At 44.9% G+C, this 16841-nt stretch overlaps 1 protein-coding gene across 1 annotated transcript; it reads left to right on the top strand.

Annotated features, from left to right (window-relative positions):
* The first annotated feature begins 1314 nt into the window (after positions 1–1314).
* On the top strand, positions 1315–16027 carry NIPAL1 (NIPA like domain containing 1). Its single transcript, XM_056855595.1, has 6 exons — positions 1315–1357; positions 7380–7646; positions 8749–8805; positions 9915–10005; positions 12005–12165; positions 15405–16027. The coding sequence occupies exons 1-6, from the start codon at positions 1315–1317 to the stop codon at positions 16025–16027; spliced, it is 1242 nt and encodes a 413-aa protein (XP_056711573.1).
* The last annotated feature ends 814 nt before the right edge of the window (positions 16028–16841 follow it).

Raw genomic sequence — 16841 nt, 5'->3', positions numbered from 1 at the left:
GTAGCGCACCCCCAAAGATGAAGTATTGAACACATGGTGCTGCTTTATGCTGAGTCACACGATTTGTCCATCAAGTTCAATACTGTCTATTCTGCCCGGCAGCTGCTCTCCAGGGTCTCCAGTAGCAATCTTTTCTACCTGACCACTTTAACTGGAGATGGTGTAATAATGTGGGGACCTTCTTGCATGCAAAGGAGACGCTCTACCACCGACTCATCCCGATTGATCCCAAATTCTGATTGTGAAAGTTAAAAAACCACCACCACAACCCTGATGCTTAAAACAGTATTTGCCAGCATGATGTAATGTGACATGACAGAGGTCTATAAAATTATGCATGGTTTGGAGACAGTGGACAGGGAGAAGTTTTTCTCCCTCTCCCACAATACTAGAACACTGGGTCATCTGCTAAAGCTGGAGATAATTCACAGTGGGTAGCCGTGTTAGTCTGTCTGCAGTAGTAGAAAAGGGCAAGAGTCCAGTAGCACATTAAAGACTAACAAAAATATTTTCTGGTAGGGTATGAGCTTTCGTGAGCCACAGCTGTGGCTCACGAAAGCTCATACCTTACCAGAAAATATTTTTTAGTCTTTAAGGTGCTACTGGACTCTTGCCCTTTTCTACTAAAGCTGAAGGGTGAGAGATTCAAAACAGATAAAAGGAAGTATTTTTTCACACAACGCATAGTTAAATTGTGGAACTCCCTGCCCCAGGATGTGGTGATGGCTGCCAGGTTGGAGGGCTTTAAGAGGGGGAGTGGACATATTCATGGAGGAGAGGGATATTCATGGCTATTAGTTAGAATGGATACTAGTCATGCTGCATACCTATTCTCTGTAGTATCAGAGGAGCATGCCTATTATTTTGGGTGCGGTGGAACACGGGCAGGATGGTGCTGCTGCAGTGGTCTTGTTTGTGGGCTTCCTGGAGGCACCTGGTTGGCCCCTGTGTGAACAGACTGCTGGACTTGATGGGCCTGGGTCCGATCCAGCAGGGCCTTTCGTATGTTCTTATGAAACAAATGAGCTTCCCTCCATCCGCTTCGCACCGCGCCGAACTCTTCCCCTCTCTTGGGAAGAGGCGATCAGAACGGCCCGGGTTCCATTGTGGCGTCACCATTATGACGCCACAATGGAACCCGGGCCGTTCCGATCTCGCGCCCACCCCGGGGCTGGGATTGGCCGGAGCGGGCGGCGAGGGAGAGGCTGCAGAAAGCAAATTCGTCCCAGGCAGGCTGCAAGGAGCGGCCGCCAGCTTCGGTTCTCCGGCCGGAGAGGCTTCCCGAGGAGCTCGGCGTGGGGAAACTCCGCAGCCATGGGGGAGAAAGCGGTGCGAGTCCTGGAAGCGTGTCGCGAAGGTCAGTCGCTCCGGTTCAATAAAGGAGTGAAAAGGAAATTGCGGGGAAGGGGGGCCGAGGGTGGGGGAGATGATTGGGAAGCGACGCTTTTGCATTTAGAAACTCTGCATCTCAGAGGGGGAGACTGTAAGGGCTTGGCTGCGCGGCGTTTTTTGCACGTGCTCAGAGGCGTGATCGTTTCTTACACCGAAACCAAGCGAAAGCCCAGTGCAAGGCTGCCGTACTCTTCCCCCGCACCTTCACGCTCCTAGCATTTAGGGCTGCTCATAACAACAACCCTGCGAGGCAGGGTAGGCGGAGTGCGGGTGACTGGCCCAAGGGGATCCGGCAGGCTTCTGTGGCAGAGTGGGGATTTGAACTTTGGTCTCCCAGATCTTAGTCCGACACTGTAACCATTACGCCACGCTGGCTCTCGGTGTAGCTTTGTGTGACTACAGGTGCAGAGAACAGCTGGCATGAGAACTGCAGTCGTTTAGGGAGAGAGGGAGGGGGGTGATAGTTATAGAAGTTAAAAGGAAATTGACAGACAGAAAATACAGCTGTAGAGGCCATGCTTTAAAACAGTGGTTCCCAAACTTTTCGGGCCACCGCCCCCTTGGTTCCACAAAGTCAACCCCAGTGCCCCCTATCCTATAAAAAGCATTATTCAATGTAGGGGTTTGCATGACTTCCATGGCCCCGTGGCACAGTGTGGTAAGCTGCAGTACTGCAGTCCAATCTCTGCTCACACCTGAGTTCAATCCCGACGGGAGTTGGTTTCAGGCAGCCGGCTCAAGGTTGACTCAGCCTTCCATCCTTCCAAGGTCGGTCAAATGAGTACCCAGCTTGCTGGGGGTAAAGGGAAGATGACTGGGGAAGGCACTGGCAAATGACCCCGTAAACAAAGTCTGCCTAGTAAACATCAGGATGTGACGTCACCCCATGGGTCAGGAATGACCTGGTACTTGCACAGGGGACCTTTACCTTTATGACTCCCTAAAGAAGATAATAACAATAACATTTCAAAACAGTAACAATTGCACATCTATTCAAAATAAAATCAAAGCTTTTTAGTTGAAATTTATTCAACAGAACTGATGAACTTGATCCAGTGGTACCATCTCTTCAGAGTCTGGGAAAAAATTCTGATAGTTTGCTACCAAACTTGCCAGCATGGTGCCATAGCTTGATCTATTGTAATAACACAGTTGAAGGGGCCCACCTCTAGCACCCCCCTGCTGCCCCCTTGCCTCTTAGTGCCCCCTAAGTAATCCCACTGCCTCCCAAGAGGTGGTACTGCCCACTTTGGGAACCACTACTTTAAAAGATCACTGGAATCAGGGATTAATATATTCCATGTGTAGAGTGTCTTTCCCTCCCTACAGGTCAGTCAGATGCTGGGGGTAGACAAAGGTGTACTCTGAAATTGCCAGGATATACATTACACCTTCTTTTTGCTGCACGCACTTAGTCCTGGCGCATGTAATAAATCACACTTCTGCGTATCTGTAGGGTGTGTGTTCACACACTAAACACAACCGGCTCTCCTTACATATCTGCGGATTGAAGAGAGGAGATCAGAAGGTAAAAAACCTGAAGCTGGTTTCAGCCCCAGAATCTCACTGTAGAAGTGAAGCAGATAATTAAAGGTGATATTAATAGTAGTGCAATTATTGTCAAATGACTTATTGGGAATCTACCATTGAGTCATGGATAAAAGGCGTGAGTTTGCCTGGTACGTGTGGAGTGAAATGTGACATCAGTACAGGTCAATAGGCATATTGGCAAGGAGAAAAGGCCCAAGGTAGTTTGGTGTCACAGGCAGATAATTTAAATGTGTAAAAATACAATAGCAATACAATAGTAAGTGAAATAACTGACAACTTTCTGCTCTGGGGCAGGTCATCTTAACTTGCTGTGGTAGGCTGACCTTGTATTCAGTATAGATTGAGGCTCTGTATGGGGGCGTTGATTGGTCCCTGTTTATTTCAAGGCAGAAAGGGGGGGGTGACTTCACATTTCTGGGAGCAGTAAGGATGAACGTTATTCATGTGTTAACTTGTATAATTGTTTGATCTAGAATTTATTGGCAGTTATCAGCTGATCTTTGTTTTGCTTATAAGGGCGTTACCCAGTCATGGAAACCAAAATAATTCACTTGTCATAGGACAGCAATTGCTCTTTAAAATACTGTCTTAGGGCAACCGGCTTACCTAGTTGAAGTTCATTGCTTAATAAGCACGCCTCTTGGATGGCTGGGCATAGTATCCATGTACTATGGAAACCCCTGGTAGAAATGTCATGTCTCGTGGGTGCTGTGCCCTGCGGTAGATGAGAGCGTATGCATTGCACAGACCCGATCAAAGATCAGTGGCTTGAATCCTAAGCCTGCTTTCCGCTTGTGCAACAGCCTCTTCTTTTGTGGAAGCAATCGTTGGGCATCAGGCACTTACGTTCACACAAGACCAGGGTCTTCCAGTGAGCTGAAAAGAGCCTAGCGACAGAGGAATGCAGCCCGCAGAAGAGGATCCTCGCCACAAAAAAGAAAGGGGCACAAGTAGAAAGAAGGCATAGGATCAGAGCCCATGTAAATAGCTGTCATCATGGAGGGGCTGTGGCTCAGTCAAAGAGCCTCTGCTTTGTCCCAGGTTCAGTCTCCGGCATCACCAAATGCCAGAGAGCCAGTGTAGTGGTTAAGAGTGGTGGTTTGGAGCGATGGACTCTAATCTGGAGAACTGGGTTTGATTCCCCATTCCTGCACATGAGCAGCGGAGGCTAATCTGGTGAACTGGATTAGTTTCCCCTCTCCTACACATGACCCTGGGCTAGTTACAGCTCTCTCAGCCTCACCTACCTCACAGGGTGTCAGTTGTGGGGAGGTGAAGGTGATTGTAAGCTGGTTTGATTCTTCCTTAAGTGGTAAAGAAAGTTGACATATAAAAACCAACTCCTCTTCTTCTTCTCCTCCTTCTTCCCAGAGCAGTAGGTGATGTAAAAGACTTACGTGAGACTGTGGACAGTTGCTACCAGTCTGAGTAGACATTAATGACCTTGATGGACCAAGGGCCTGGTTTAGTATCAGGCAGCTTCATGCTAAAGGGTGGGGAGGAAGCTCATGTGAACATAAATGGTTGAGTCCTGACTTTTGGAGCAGTGTTGCTGTATTGATTCACCAACACAGATCGCAGGTCAGATGTATAAACAAGAGGCACTATGATGAGAATCTGAGCATTGTGGGTAACACAAAGTTATTGCATATTGAACTGAGGGGAGTATGCGAGGTAGGGATTCCAGCTTCCAGGTGGGACCTGGGATTCCCTGAAATTACACCTCATCGACAGACTACAGAGATCAGTTCCCCTGGAGAAAATGGATGTTTTGGAGGGTGGACTCTATGGCATTGTACTCCACTGAGGTCCCCGTCCTCCCCAGGCTCCATCCCCAAATCTCCAGGAGTTTCTCAACCTGGATCTAGCAACCCTGCACCCCTATCCCCTTCTGGTGGCCAGAGGGGACCTGGCAACCCTAATGAGAGAAGCAACTTAGTCCTTCAACTTTTGAAGGACTAAGTAAAGAAAATGAGTGTGCGAAATGTTCAGTCTGGCTACTACTGGTAATAAGCATCAGCTGAGCAAGGCCTCTTCCCCCCAGGTACTAATGGTCTAAACCAGGGGTGTTGAACCCATTTGTTACTGATGTGCTCCCCGGCAACATTACGAGGGCCGGATATGACACAAATGTCACTTGGTTGGGCTGGTCCATTCACCCCTTGTGGTATAGTTTTTGAAAGAATGCTTAACAGTCTATATTAGCGTAAAATCTGTTGAGTGAGATTGTGTGTGTAAAGTGATGTCAAATTGCAGCCAATTTATGGTAACCCAGTAGGGTTTTCAAGGTAAGAGACTAACATAGGTGTTTTGCCATTGCCTTCATCTGCATAGCAACCGTGCTATTCCTTGGTGGTTGTAGTGAAATGTAATTTTAATTAAGGGGTTAGAACAGGGGAAGAGCAACTAACAGGAAGTTAGAAGGAGACCCAGGAAGAAAAGAGCAAGCAGGCACTAGGGAGGAACTGTTGACTTTTCTTTGTGTTATAGAAGTTCAGCAAATATCTTGTACCAATGCCTGAAGTCCTTGGCAATAATAAGTCTCTCATCCAAGTACTAGCCAGGGTTGACCCTGCTTAGCTTCTGAGATCTGATGAGATCAGGCTAGCTTGGGCCATCCAGGTCAGGACTGAGTGAGATTAAGTTCACAAAATTAAGGCCAGATGCTGTGTTCTTTTGACACTTTGATAACTATATACTTATTGTCGTGTGGTTTTGTCTCTGCATAGAATGCAGATGTTACTACACCATAATAAGTAATCTGAAGGTTGCTTTTAGGAGACTGGTACTAGGAGTTTTAAAGAGTGCCATCTTTTTAACATTCCCTTACACTGCATTTTAGGAGGATGGAAGTAATGCTCAGTAGGACAGCACATGACCTGCATGCAGAAGGGCTATGTTCAACTCCTGGCTTCTCTAGTTAAAGGTTCTCCAGTACCAAGGCTGGGAAAGAACCGTGCAAGAGTGTGGAAAAGTTCTGGCAGAAAGTACTCGGTATGGGTGAAATGGAACAGTGTTCTGTTTCAGCGGAAGACAGCTTCTTAAATATTCATATACATTCCTAAGGACAAGTAAAATGCTCTACGTGTATTGGGAAAAGGAGTGTTAAGACAAAAACAAAAACAAAAACCACCCTCATTGGTTTATATACCCTACTTTCGCTAAGCAGTAGTTCTAGGGGTGAAAACACATGGTCGCTTTAGCCTCCTTTATTCCCTGTTTCATCCAGGATTCAGCCAGGATCGAACGCATGTGTTTCGCCGAACGTGTGTTCGATCCTTGCTGAATCCTGGCTGAAACAGGGAGTAAAATAGGCTAAAGCAACCATGCGTTTTCGCCCTAGAAATTTTTTTATGAGGTCACCTTCCTTGTAAGAGGACAGTACTGGAGACTTGTATGTTTTATAGCATCTCTTTACAAAATATACAGGTTGGACTTCTTTATTTATGTACCACTGTCAGTGTGCCTAAAGCTTTGCATAGCACAAAATGACTAGCAAAACCAGAATCTATGTAGATAGTACTAATCCTGGGGCAGTTCTACTCCAGAGCCCTAATATCCTAGCAATGGCTACTGCCAGCAATAAATCTCTTGGCAATGTTCTCTAACTACCTTTGAAACTTGGAACTAGGGTTGCCAGCTCTAGTTTGGGGAAAAGATAGAGATTTGGGGGGTGGAGCCAGAGGAGGGCGGGGTTTGGGGAGGGACTTCAGTGGAGTGTAATGTAGGCTTACCTGGTCTCCCAGATCCACCGGCGGGAGGTTTTATTTGGTGCAAGATGTGCGCGGGCGCCTGGTGCAATGCACCTACGTCACTTCCGGTTTTACCCAGAAGCGATGTAGACGCTGTTATCATTCTCTGCCGAAACTCTAGGGTTTCCATAGAGTTTCGGTGGAGGCTGCTAGAGTGTCCGCGTCACTTCCGGGTAAAACCGAACGGGACGCGGTGCGCGATCACGTGTGCACGTGTTGCCTGCCGGCCCTCAGGTGGTCGGCGGGCAGCCTGGTGGATTGGTGGGATTTTACCCGCCACCACCGGGCACTTGGCAACCCTAGGGTAATGCCATAGAGTCCACCTTCCAAACCAGCCATTTTCTCCAGGTGAACTGGTCTCTGTCATCTTCAAATCAGCTGTAATAGTGGGAGATCTCCAGCCACCACCTGTTCTGTTTTGTCTTTTGCTCTCTTATCAAATAGAAGGTTTCCAAACCCACTGCTTCTGCCCACCACCAGCTCCAAGGTAGATGTGGTGTGGGGAAAAATACTGGTAGCTTGGAATTGCCGCTGCCTTCAAAAGGCCAGCTTTACAAAAAGCCGCAGGGTTAAGGAACTGTGCCTTTCATAAAACGTGCTTTGTTGGCTATCGAAACACTTTCTTCAAGGTCTTTGAGATTTGGGTGGCTTCAATTAAATAAGTATCTTTTCCCTCTTTTCTAGGCGATGTTTTTCCTCTGATTTGCCCCAACGCCCATCATGCATGGTGTCAAATATTCAACGTATCTGCGCTGCAAGCTTCTTTCTTTGTTTATTCTGGCCGACACCCTAATGAAACTAAGCTGAATGTTTCCGCACCCACAGGAAGCAAATACAGCTTATTTGTTGGTACAGCCTTAGCCATAAGCTCTAGCATTTTCATTGGTTCCAGTTTTATCCTGAAAAAGAAGGGCCTTTTGCGATTAGCTGAAAAAGGAGCCCTTAGAGCTGGTAAGAAATATTTTCTGGTTTACAACGTTTAAAGAAATATCCTCTTTTAAAAATTCAGAAATAAAAAAGTTTCTGGGGGTATTTTTTTTTTTTAATTGGAATGTACTTTTAAAGGTTGAGGGTTATATCCATTGTCAGGATATTGCATGAAGAATACCTTTTGGTTTTCACATTAATAGTTCTTAAACCCAGGGGATTTAGAGTAATATTTGTAAATTAGTAGTTCTGATTTAAAAGAGAAGGTAGACATGGTAGTAAATTACCAATGGTATTTCACTTGTCAATTAAAATACTTACACAATCTTGTTGAATGACAACTATTGAAGATACAACCCTATTTATCTTTATTTATTTTCATTTAGTCATATTTCTTGGACTAGCTAGAACATCTAAAGTTATTAAATACTATTTTAGATCTTGTTATGGATGTGACTAATTTAAACGTTCCTTATGAGCAAAACAAATTCGGTTACCATATAAAGTTAATGTTAAATTTACTGGCAGCGGAAAAATTAAATATAGATCTAGATCTACCAGAGCATTTCTGTAGGCAGAAGGATTTCTGTCTGCAGACCATGACTTTTTGCTTCTCTCTACCCCTTGTGCCCGAAATGCTGTGCCTGACTGTCCGAAAAAGCATTTGGGGCCATAATGGGTTGCAGTAGGAGATGAGAAAGTTGCATTCTGCAGGTGGAAATACTTCCAACTGGGAAATATTAGCTGTTCCTAGGATCTTTAACATGTTTCAAATGAACACATGAAGCTGCCATATACTGAATCAGACCCTTGGTCCATCAAAGTCAGTATTGTCTACTCAGACTGGCAGCGGCTCTCCAGGGTCTCAGGCGGAGGTCTTTCACATCACCTACTGGCCTAGTCCCTTTAACTGGAGATGCCAGGGATTGAACCTGGGAACTTCTGCATGCCAAGCAGAGGCTCTACCACTGAGCCACAGCCCCTCAAAAGCTTACGGAATATAGCATTTATGGTGAAATCGATGGAGGGGCTGTCTTTTAAAATGTAGACCTGAGCAAATGGTGTACCTGAAGGCTTCATTAGAAGTCTTTCTACATCATTTTAATCAAAAATAATTCTTTTCCAGGACAGGGTGGATATTTGTACCTGAAGGAATGGTTATGGTGGGCAGGGCTGCTATCGAGTAAGTATATGTGTTAGTTTTAACTCTAGAAGGGCATCTTCAGATATTACAACCACTATACGGAACTCCAGGGTTTCTTGCCTGACAAATCTTTCTCAATAGGGTTTGCCAAAGAAGTGTGTCCACATACACCTCAATTCAAAAGGCGGTTGTGTTTCCTGCAAGAAACACTGGTGCTTTACGCAACAGTTCAAACATGTGAGGCAGCCTGATACTGAGTCAGACCATTTGTCTGTCAGGGTCAGTATTGTCTGCTCTGACCAGCAGCAGCTCTCCAGGGTCGTTCACATCATCTGCTACCTGATCCTTTTAACTAGAGATGTCCAGGGTTAAACCTGGGACTTTTTGCATTGCAGAGCAGCTGCTTTACCACTTGAGCCACGGGACCCCCATCAGCAGTAACTGAGTTGCTATAGAAATATTAGCACTTAAAGCAAGTACACCTGTGGTCTGTCTTCAGGATTCTTCTATTGGGTTTAAGTTGGCAAATGAAAGTCTTGGAGTAGAAGGTAAAGCAGATGCAAAAGTAAATATTGTCCAAAATTCTTTTTAGACTTGTTCCTCTCAAGGGTTACTCTGAGAGCCAGTGTAGTGTTGTGGTTAAAAGCGGTGCACTGCCGTGGGACGCTGGCTGGGCTTTCTGCTGGGGTCCCACCAGTGCAAAACCCTGTGCCAGCATCCTGGGGTGGTGGTGGTTGCAGGGGCATGCCGGGGGTGCGGAGCTGCAATTAGGCAGCTTCCTGTCCCCTTTCGGCCTGGCATGCCAGCGGGGAGAACAGCGTTGCTGCGCCTGCTTTTTTTTTGCAGGTGCAGCCTCGCTGTTATCAATGGGGCAAAAGGCCCCCTTTAAAAAATAAAAAGCGGCCAGGAAACGGCTTTGGAGGCGCTGCGGTGGCGCCACAGCTGCGACTTCCCCAGCCAAAAGGGCAGGAATGGGTAGTTATTCTAGTAATAGGTCAGTTACAGCTATGTATCGCATAGGGAGAAGGGTTGGTGCAATTCGTATAGGCAAGAAGAAATATATTAGCACTTCCTTATCTGATTGCAGCAGTATGCTTGTAACTATTGGCAAATCAGCATTTTTTTATGAATGCATGTTTCTTTTGCAGTGGGAATAGGAGAAGCAGCAAACTTTGCTGCATATACATTTGCACCTGCAACTTTGGTAACCCCACTGGGTGCGCTGAGCGTTCTTGTGAGGTTGGTACAACCTAGTGCTAAAGTACATTTTTCTTATCTGGCTATCCAGTACATTGTGCTAAATACTCTGTGGTTCAGTCCAGATGGTAGATCAGGACTGAGCCATGAAGCTGTCTTGAATCTGACCGAAGTACTATATTGACCACTGACTGCAATCTTAATTAACCTTGTGTTTGGAGTGCTTGCTGACACAGTGTAAATTAGTGCAATCACAACGGGGTGGTTGTGCCCATTTGGTGGTTTTACAATCCCAGAATGCACATTTCTCATGCAAGTAATCTGCCCCACACACACACTCATTTTCTTAAGTCTTCCTGCATTTGTTCCACACTTCCCTCTCAGAGTGCATTTTATTGCCTCCTCTCAAATTAGTATCCCATCAACTTCAGTAATGAGACAGAAGTTTTCTAGAACTCTGTGCTTTCTCTATTAATGCTTTGTAAGGGAGTACTGCAGCATCAAGTGCCATATCAAAATGATATCATCACCTGGGAGTCTGCATAAATAATATTTGGAAGGGGGCGCCTAGGAGACAATGGTCGGTTATGCATGGGTACTTTCACTCATGTTCCCCCTCCCCCGGTCTGTCTCGGTTGTTCGTTGGAGTTATGCATGAGTTTTCTGTCCATTAGAGATGTCCTCACTGCCAGCCCTCTCAAATCCCAGGACTTCCCGTCCCTCTATTAACCCAATTCTATCATCTCCCCTGAGCTCAGCCTGCTTGAAATCCCCATGCATAAGGCAAAGCGCAGAACTCAGAAGCTTGGGGGAGGGGCATTTCTCCCACAGAAAGAACTATAGCCAATTACAAAGCAGCTTGTCAAGAGGCAGGGATTCGAATGCTTCCTGGGAGTTCTTTCTGAGCAAAAGAGAGGCATTTAGAAACGAGGCTTGGGTTTCTCCCCACCCCTCCCTTTTAGGGAGCTCTGTTTTGTTTTTTAAAATGCTTCTTGACCCGGCACTTGGGTTTCTGGGGGGGGGGACCGCTTCTATGCACTACAGCCAATTACAAAGCAGCATTTCAAGGGGTGGGGACTCACAAGCTTCTCATTTTGAACTTGGAGACTGCTGGTGCATAGCTTCGCGAGAAGAAAATGTGAGTCCAGCGAGCAACGAACCTCAGGTAAAACTCCCATGCATATGCGACCAATGCGATGGTCAACAAATTAGTGGTGATTCACACAGTCACCTGGCTCCAACATGCATAGCAGCAGGCTGTAGATTGGGTCCAGAATAAACTGTCAGTTTCCGCCTGTTCCCCCTTCCTGCTGCAAATCCCCCATCTTGGTTTTCCATAGGCCTCCTGTCTTCCAGGAACAGCATTTGTTGGTGATCAGTGGGAGGAGAGAGGAAGGAAAATTGCATTCTGCCATTGGATGCAATCCGGTGTGCAGACTCCCCTCCTGCCCTACTACCACTGCTTATAATATATGCATTAGGTGTGTAAAACTGTAGACACATAGGCCCAATTTATATGCAATCTTTTGCCCCCTTTTTTTAAGCACAAATAATTTTATCTGTCATATGTGTATCTGATCTCTGTCCAGCATGTACATGGATCAGCTAGAGGCATCTGTGTGTCAACAGTGGAGAACTTCAATTGCACATGGATGTATCCACACACCCGTCCATCCCTTCAATCATTCACATTTCCCTTTCTTGTTAGCATGTATTGCAGAATGAGGCTTGGACCCAGACTAACGTTTCTGCAGCTGCAGTGATCCCACCTGGGCATGATTTTCTCCTCCTCCTGTGCCAGTCCAAAATGCTCTCTGAAATACTGTTCCTGGGGTCCCATGCCCCCAGTATTATGGGGGGCTTGTAAGGCTGCTGTTGGGGGGGAGGAGGAGACAAGGAAGTTATCTTCCTTAGATGGAAATAGTTGCCCTAGGTTCTTAATGATTCTAACAATTCTGAATTTAAAGTTTAAGTTTTTTAATTATTACATTTAGTCTTCTGTTTTTGGCTTAATATTTCCTTCCTTTCTTTAAAAATCCAGTGCAATATTATCTTCCTGTTTGTTGGAGGAGAAGCTCAATATTCATGGGAAAATGGGCTGCATATTGTGCATCTTGGGGGCCATTGTAATATTAATTCATGTTCCTAATGAGGAGGAAGTCATGTCGTTGGATGAAATGGGACCAAAGCTGAAAGATCCAGGTAGGTCAATTTTGCAATCTCTTTGGCGTGAGTAAATACTGTGAAAAAGAGTTACTGAATTGTCTGATGGTTGGTTCATTCATAGAACCAGTGGATGGACATGTGCTTATTGCGCTCTATACGCATATCCCTATTGTAGGATGGCTGGCCAGGCATACTCAGCGGGTGAATGAGGAGTCCCATCTTCCCATCATGCATAGTGCTAGTCTTGTGTGATCCTGTCCATAGACCTTTAGGTCAGGCACCTAGATGGGCCCATACCATGTCTCCTCCCCCCCATATTACATAACTTTACCATCAAACAGTGGTATGGTATGGGAAGGTCCTCCTTCCCTGACATCTGAATTTGGTTTATTGGGCAGGGATCTTTCCTAGCCCTTCTCCTAAGAGTCTGTTAACCAGGCATGAACCTGGGACTTTCTGTATGCAAAGAAGAAGAGTTGGTTTTTATCTTCAGGTATTTCCCAACCCGGAGGTGGCAACCCTATCTGGTTGGGAAGATGACAGCTAGGGTTGCCAGGTCCCTCTCTGCAACCTGTAGGAGGTTTTTGGGCAGAGCCTGAGGAGGGCGGGGTTTGGGGAGGGGAGGGACTTCAATGCCATAGAGTCCAATTGCCAAAGTGACCATTTCTCCAGGTGAACTGATCTCTATCAGCAGGAGATCAGTTGTAATAGCAGGAGATCTCCAGCTAGTACCTGGATGTTGGCAGCTCTAATGACAGCATTGGTACCCTTTTCCATCTGCCTCTTGTCCTTCACACACACATCCTTGCTTTGGACAAGAAAGGAGCATTTATTTATTTAATTAATTCATTTGTAACCGCCTTTCTCCCCAATGGGGACCCAAAGCAGCTTACAATGTTCTCCTCTCCTCCATTTTATCCTCACAACAACCCTTTGAGGTAGGCTAGGGCGAGAGTGTGTGGCTGGCCCAAGGTCACCTAGCTAGCTTCTGTGGCACAGGTGGGGATTCAAACCTGGCCCTCCCAGGTGCTATTCCAGCACTCTTAACCACTACACCACACTGGCTCACGAGTATGCTGTTAACTCTCTGCCCCGGCCACAAAACTGCTATTTGCTTCTTCCAGGAGAAACAGAGATAACGGTGTATTTTTCCTCAGCAGGGTGGCAGGTCACAGTTTCAAGTTGTAGTGGTGGTTTGCGTTGGGAAAACAGTAAAGGAAAGGTTTCCCCACACGGGCGTTGCAGGAACCCTGTACTTCTTGAACGCCGGTGTGGTGTAGTGGTTTGGAGTGGTGAACTCTGATCTGGAGAACCAGGTTTGATTCCCCACTCCTCCACATGAAGCCAGCTGGGTGTCCTTGGGCTAGTCACACTCTCTCGGCCTCACCCACCTTACAGGGCGTCCGTTGTGGGGAGGGGAAGGGAAGGTGATTGCAAGCCAGTTTGATTCTTCCTTAAGTGGTAGAGAAAGTTGGCATATAAAAACCAACTCTTCATCTTCTACAAGCTGCCACTTTGTGACTGTTCCACCCACTGATCACCAACATTTTCTGGTATTTTCCAATGCTCTGGGAAAATAATTAAACAACTCCCAGAAATAAAAGGCTATAAAAGGATTGGCTATAATGGAAATAGAACCATATATGATATTAATTTACTAGAATTATAAAATGTATTAAATGAGTGTTAGGGAGAAATGGAGGACTTACAAAATAATTTTTAATGGAAGTAATTAAATGTTTTCTACTATACTAATCCATTTATTAGTGAGATTCACTATTTTTCTTCTTTTTTCTTTTATTTTCTTTTCCCTTTTTTCTTTCTTTTATATGATAGTACTATTAATAAATATTAGCAACAATATCAGGACTAGAATTTTATGCAAAAGATTACTAATTTATCACAAGATGGAGGGAGGTGTAGGGGAAGTCAATATTTCTTTGATTATTCACAAATATCTTTAACAGTGTTTCCTATTTGTTTTTACTTTTTATTGTTTATGTCAGTTGTTAAACTATGTGATTAATTCTGGAAAAATAATAAAACTTTTATTAAAAAAAACTCCCAGAAATATAAACTCTGCCCTCCCCTGTAATAAACTGCTATATGTGCAATAAACACCTATGCTTTATGGGCCTGTGTCTCCTTTGGCTTGGTACAAAGTTTAAGTCACCACTCATTTAAAAAAATGTATGATATATTGTTATAACAGCATTATGAAATAACAGTGATAAAAAAGCTGGGGGAGGGACAATGACGGCTTGCGGTGGAGTTTAAAAAGAAGTTTCACCACCACGCCCAGTTGGTAATCAAGAGTTTGTTCATGAGTGCTGAGGGAGAACATGGCAAACACTGGAAAAGGGGAAGTAATTCATCGAACAGGAAGGATTTATTTGTTGTTGTCCTTAAGGGGGGGGCAGGATCTCTCGGAAGCCTTAACAGCAGGTTGATATTGAAACAGCTGATGCTGCAATTGTGTTTTAAAGTAAGAAAAAGGTCACCACAAATGAAGACTTCAAGATGGCAAAGCAACATAGAAAACACTGGATTGTGGCGGGTTAAAACTCATGTTGCATCTATGGGTGTTTTCACACAAACTGAATAATGCACTTTCAATCCCCTTTAACGATCATTTGCAAGTGGATTTTGCCATTTCAGTGCTACAAAGTGCATTGAAAGTGGTTATTCGGCGTGTGTGAAAAGCGCCTAGGTGTTATACATGTAATGCACTGAAAGATAGAGCCTCAAGAGCCAGCATGGTGGTGTGGTTAAGAGCGGCGGGCTCTAACCTGGAGAACCAGGTTCAATTCCCCACTCCTCCACATGAAGCCTGCTGGGTGACCTTGAGTGGGCCAGTCACAGTTCTCCCAGAACAATTTCAGCCTCCCCTACCTCACAAGGTGCCCGTTGGGTGTGGGGAAGGTGATTGTAAGCTGCTTTGAGACTCCTTTCAGTAGAGAAAAGCGGGATATAAAAAACCAACTCTTCTTCAACACTTTCTCAAATATGCGCCCTACTTCCACTACAAGCTATGGCAAATAGAGTGTTAACTTACACCTTCACACATCTGCTCTTTTCCTCGTTTGTAGCTGGTAGTAAGGAAGCTTTGTTCATGAACTCTGCTAAGTTGCAAAATCATGGATGGAGTAAGTGGATACAACTGAATTTAATCAATTATGTATTTCTATGCCGTGTTGGACAAAGTGCAGTTGACATTGCTGATCAATATTTAGTTTACATTATGTAACTTCCTTTTTTCCCTCTTCTCTCTCCAGTGTTCATTACATTTGCCCTTTTTATCATCGTGATCTCACTAGTGCTCATTTGTTTTGTTGCTCCCAAATTTGGTCAAACGAATATTCTGGTCTACATCTCCATTTGTTCACTGATTGGCGCATTCTCCGTCTCCTCTGTCAAGGGCCTTGGCATTGCAATTAAAGACCTGTGGCATCACAAGCCTGTCCTCCGTTCTCCACTGGTATATATTTTGGGGGTGGTGTTGGTGATGTCTGTCAGTACACAGATTAACTACCTCAACAAATCGTTGGATGTGTTTAATACCTCTCTGGTGACGCCCATTTATTACGTGTTCTTCACAACCACTGTGGTGATCTGCTCCGTCATCCTTTTCAAAGAATGGAATAGTATGGCGCTTAGTGATATCATTGGGACCTTGAGTGGATTCGTCACGATCATTATAGGCATTTTCTTTCTTCATGCTTTTAAAAACATCAGCGTCACCTGGAATCAGTTGACATCTGCTGCTAAAAAAGATCCCGGGTTGCCTGTCTGTGGTTATGATGTTCATCATACTTTGTTGGAGAGTGCCGAGACAGGTGATGAGGACAACACGCTATTCAGCCAAGGAAGCGAGCCAGCGGATGGCCACCATTCATGAGCCTCTAGCTCCCAGACAGCCTGCTGGAGAAAATAAGGCCTAGGGAAATTTACACCTTCCTCCCCTCTCCCTACAAACGGCAGCACCTGTACAATTGGAGCAACAGAGAACAGTCACAGAAAAGGAAGCGTGTGCTGATGAGCTTCCATATTCTCCTCCCAAAACTTTGGCAGCATATGGACTTCATTGATGCAGTGTGGTGCTGTGGAAGAGTTCTTTGAGCTAAATAACTAAATTGTATATAAAGCAATATTGTCAGATGTAGCACTTTATGGTTTTACTATTTGAAAAGAGTGCTTTTACAGCCGTCTGGGAGGGTGGGGATGGGGTTGTGGGGGATCATGACCATTCCAAAATCTTTGTTACTGAATGCTGTGAGGATTTTCAGCTTGCAATTTTCTTGACGGGGGGAAAAACCCCTTCTGGTTTTAAATTCTAGCCAAACATTGTACATTCTCCTGAACAGAGTATCTGTCATAGATCAGGTAGCACTGAATTTTGTATATGTATTCTAATTCTTATTAAGTGAATATTGTTTTACTGGATTTTGTAAAGCGAATCTTAAATTTGTTTTCTCACTAACTCATGTCTGATAACAAATACCTGGGGCACAGCCCTAATAATAAGTCACTGGGCGTCTTCTCAAGAGTTTTAGGAATACAATTCCAAGTATTTCTTTTATGAGAATGTATCTTACTGTACTAAATTGGACTGTTTCAGGTTGACCATGGTTTTACCAGATTGGCCATAGTGCTCTGCATTTCAATTTCTTAAAAAGAATTTCTTTTTGTCCATCTAAAATAGAAGGGAAATG

This window comes from Euleptes europaea, chromosome 9, assembly GCF_029931775.1.
Source record: "Euleptes europaea isolate rEulEur1 chromosome 9, rEulEur1.hap1, whole genome shotgun sequence".
Lineage (NCBI taxonomy): Eukaryota > Metazoa > Chordata > Lepidosauria > Squamata > Sphaerodactylidae > Euleptes > Euleptes europaea.
The sequence above is the reverse complement of the archived record's forward strand: the minus strand, read 5'-3'. Positions and strand labels throughout refer to the sequence as shown.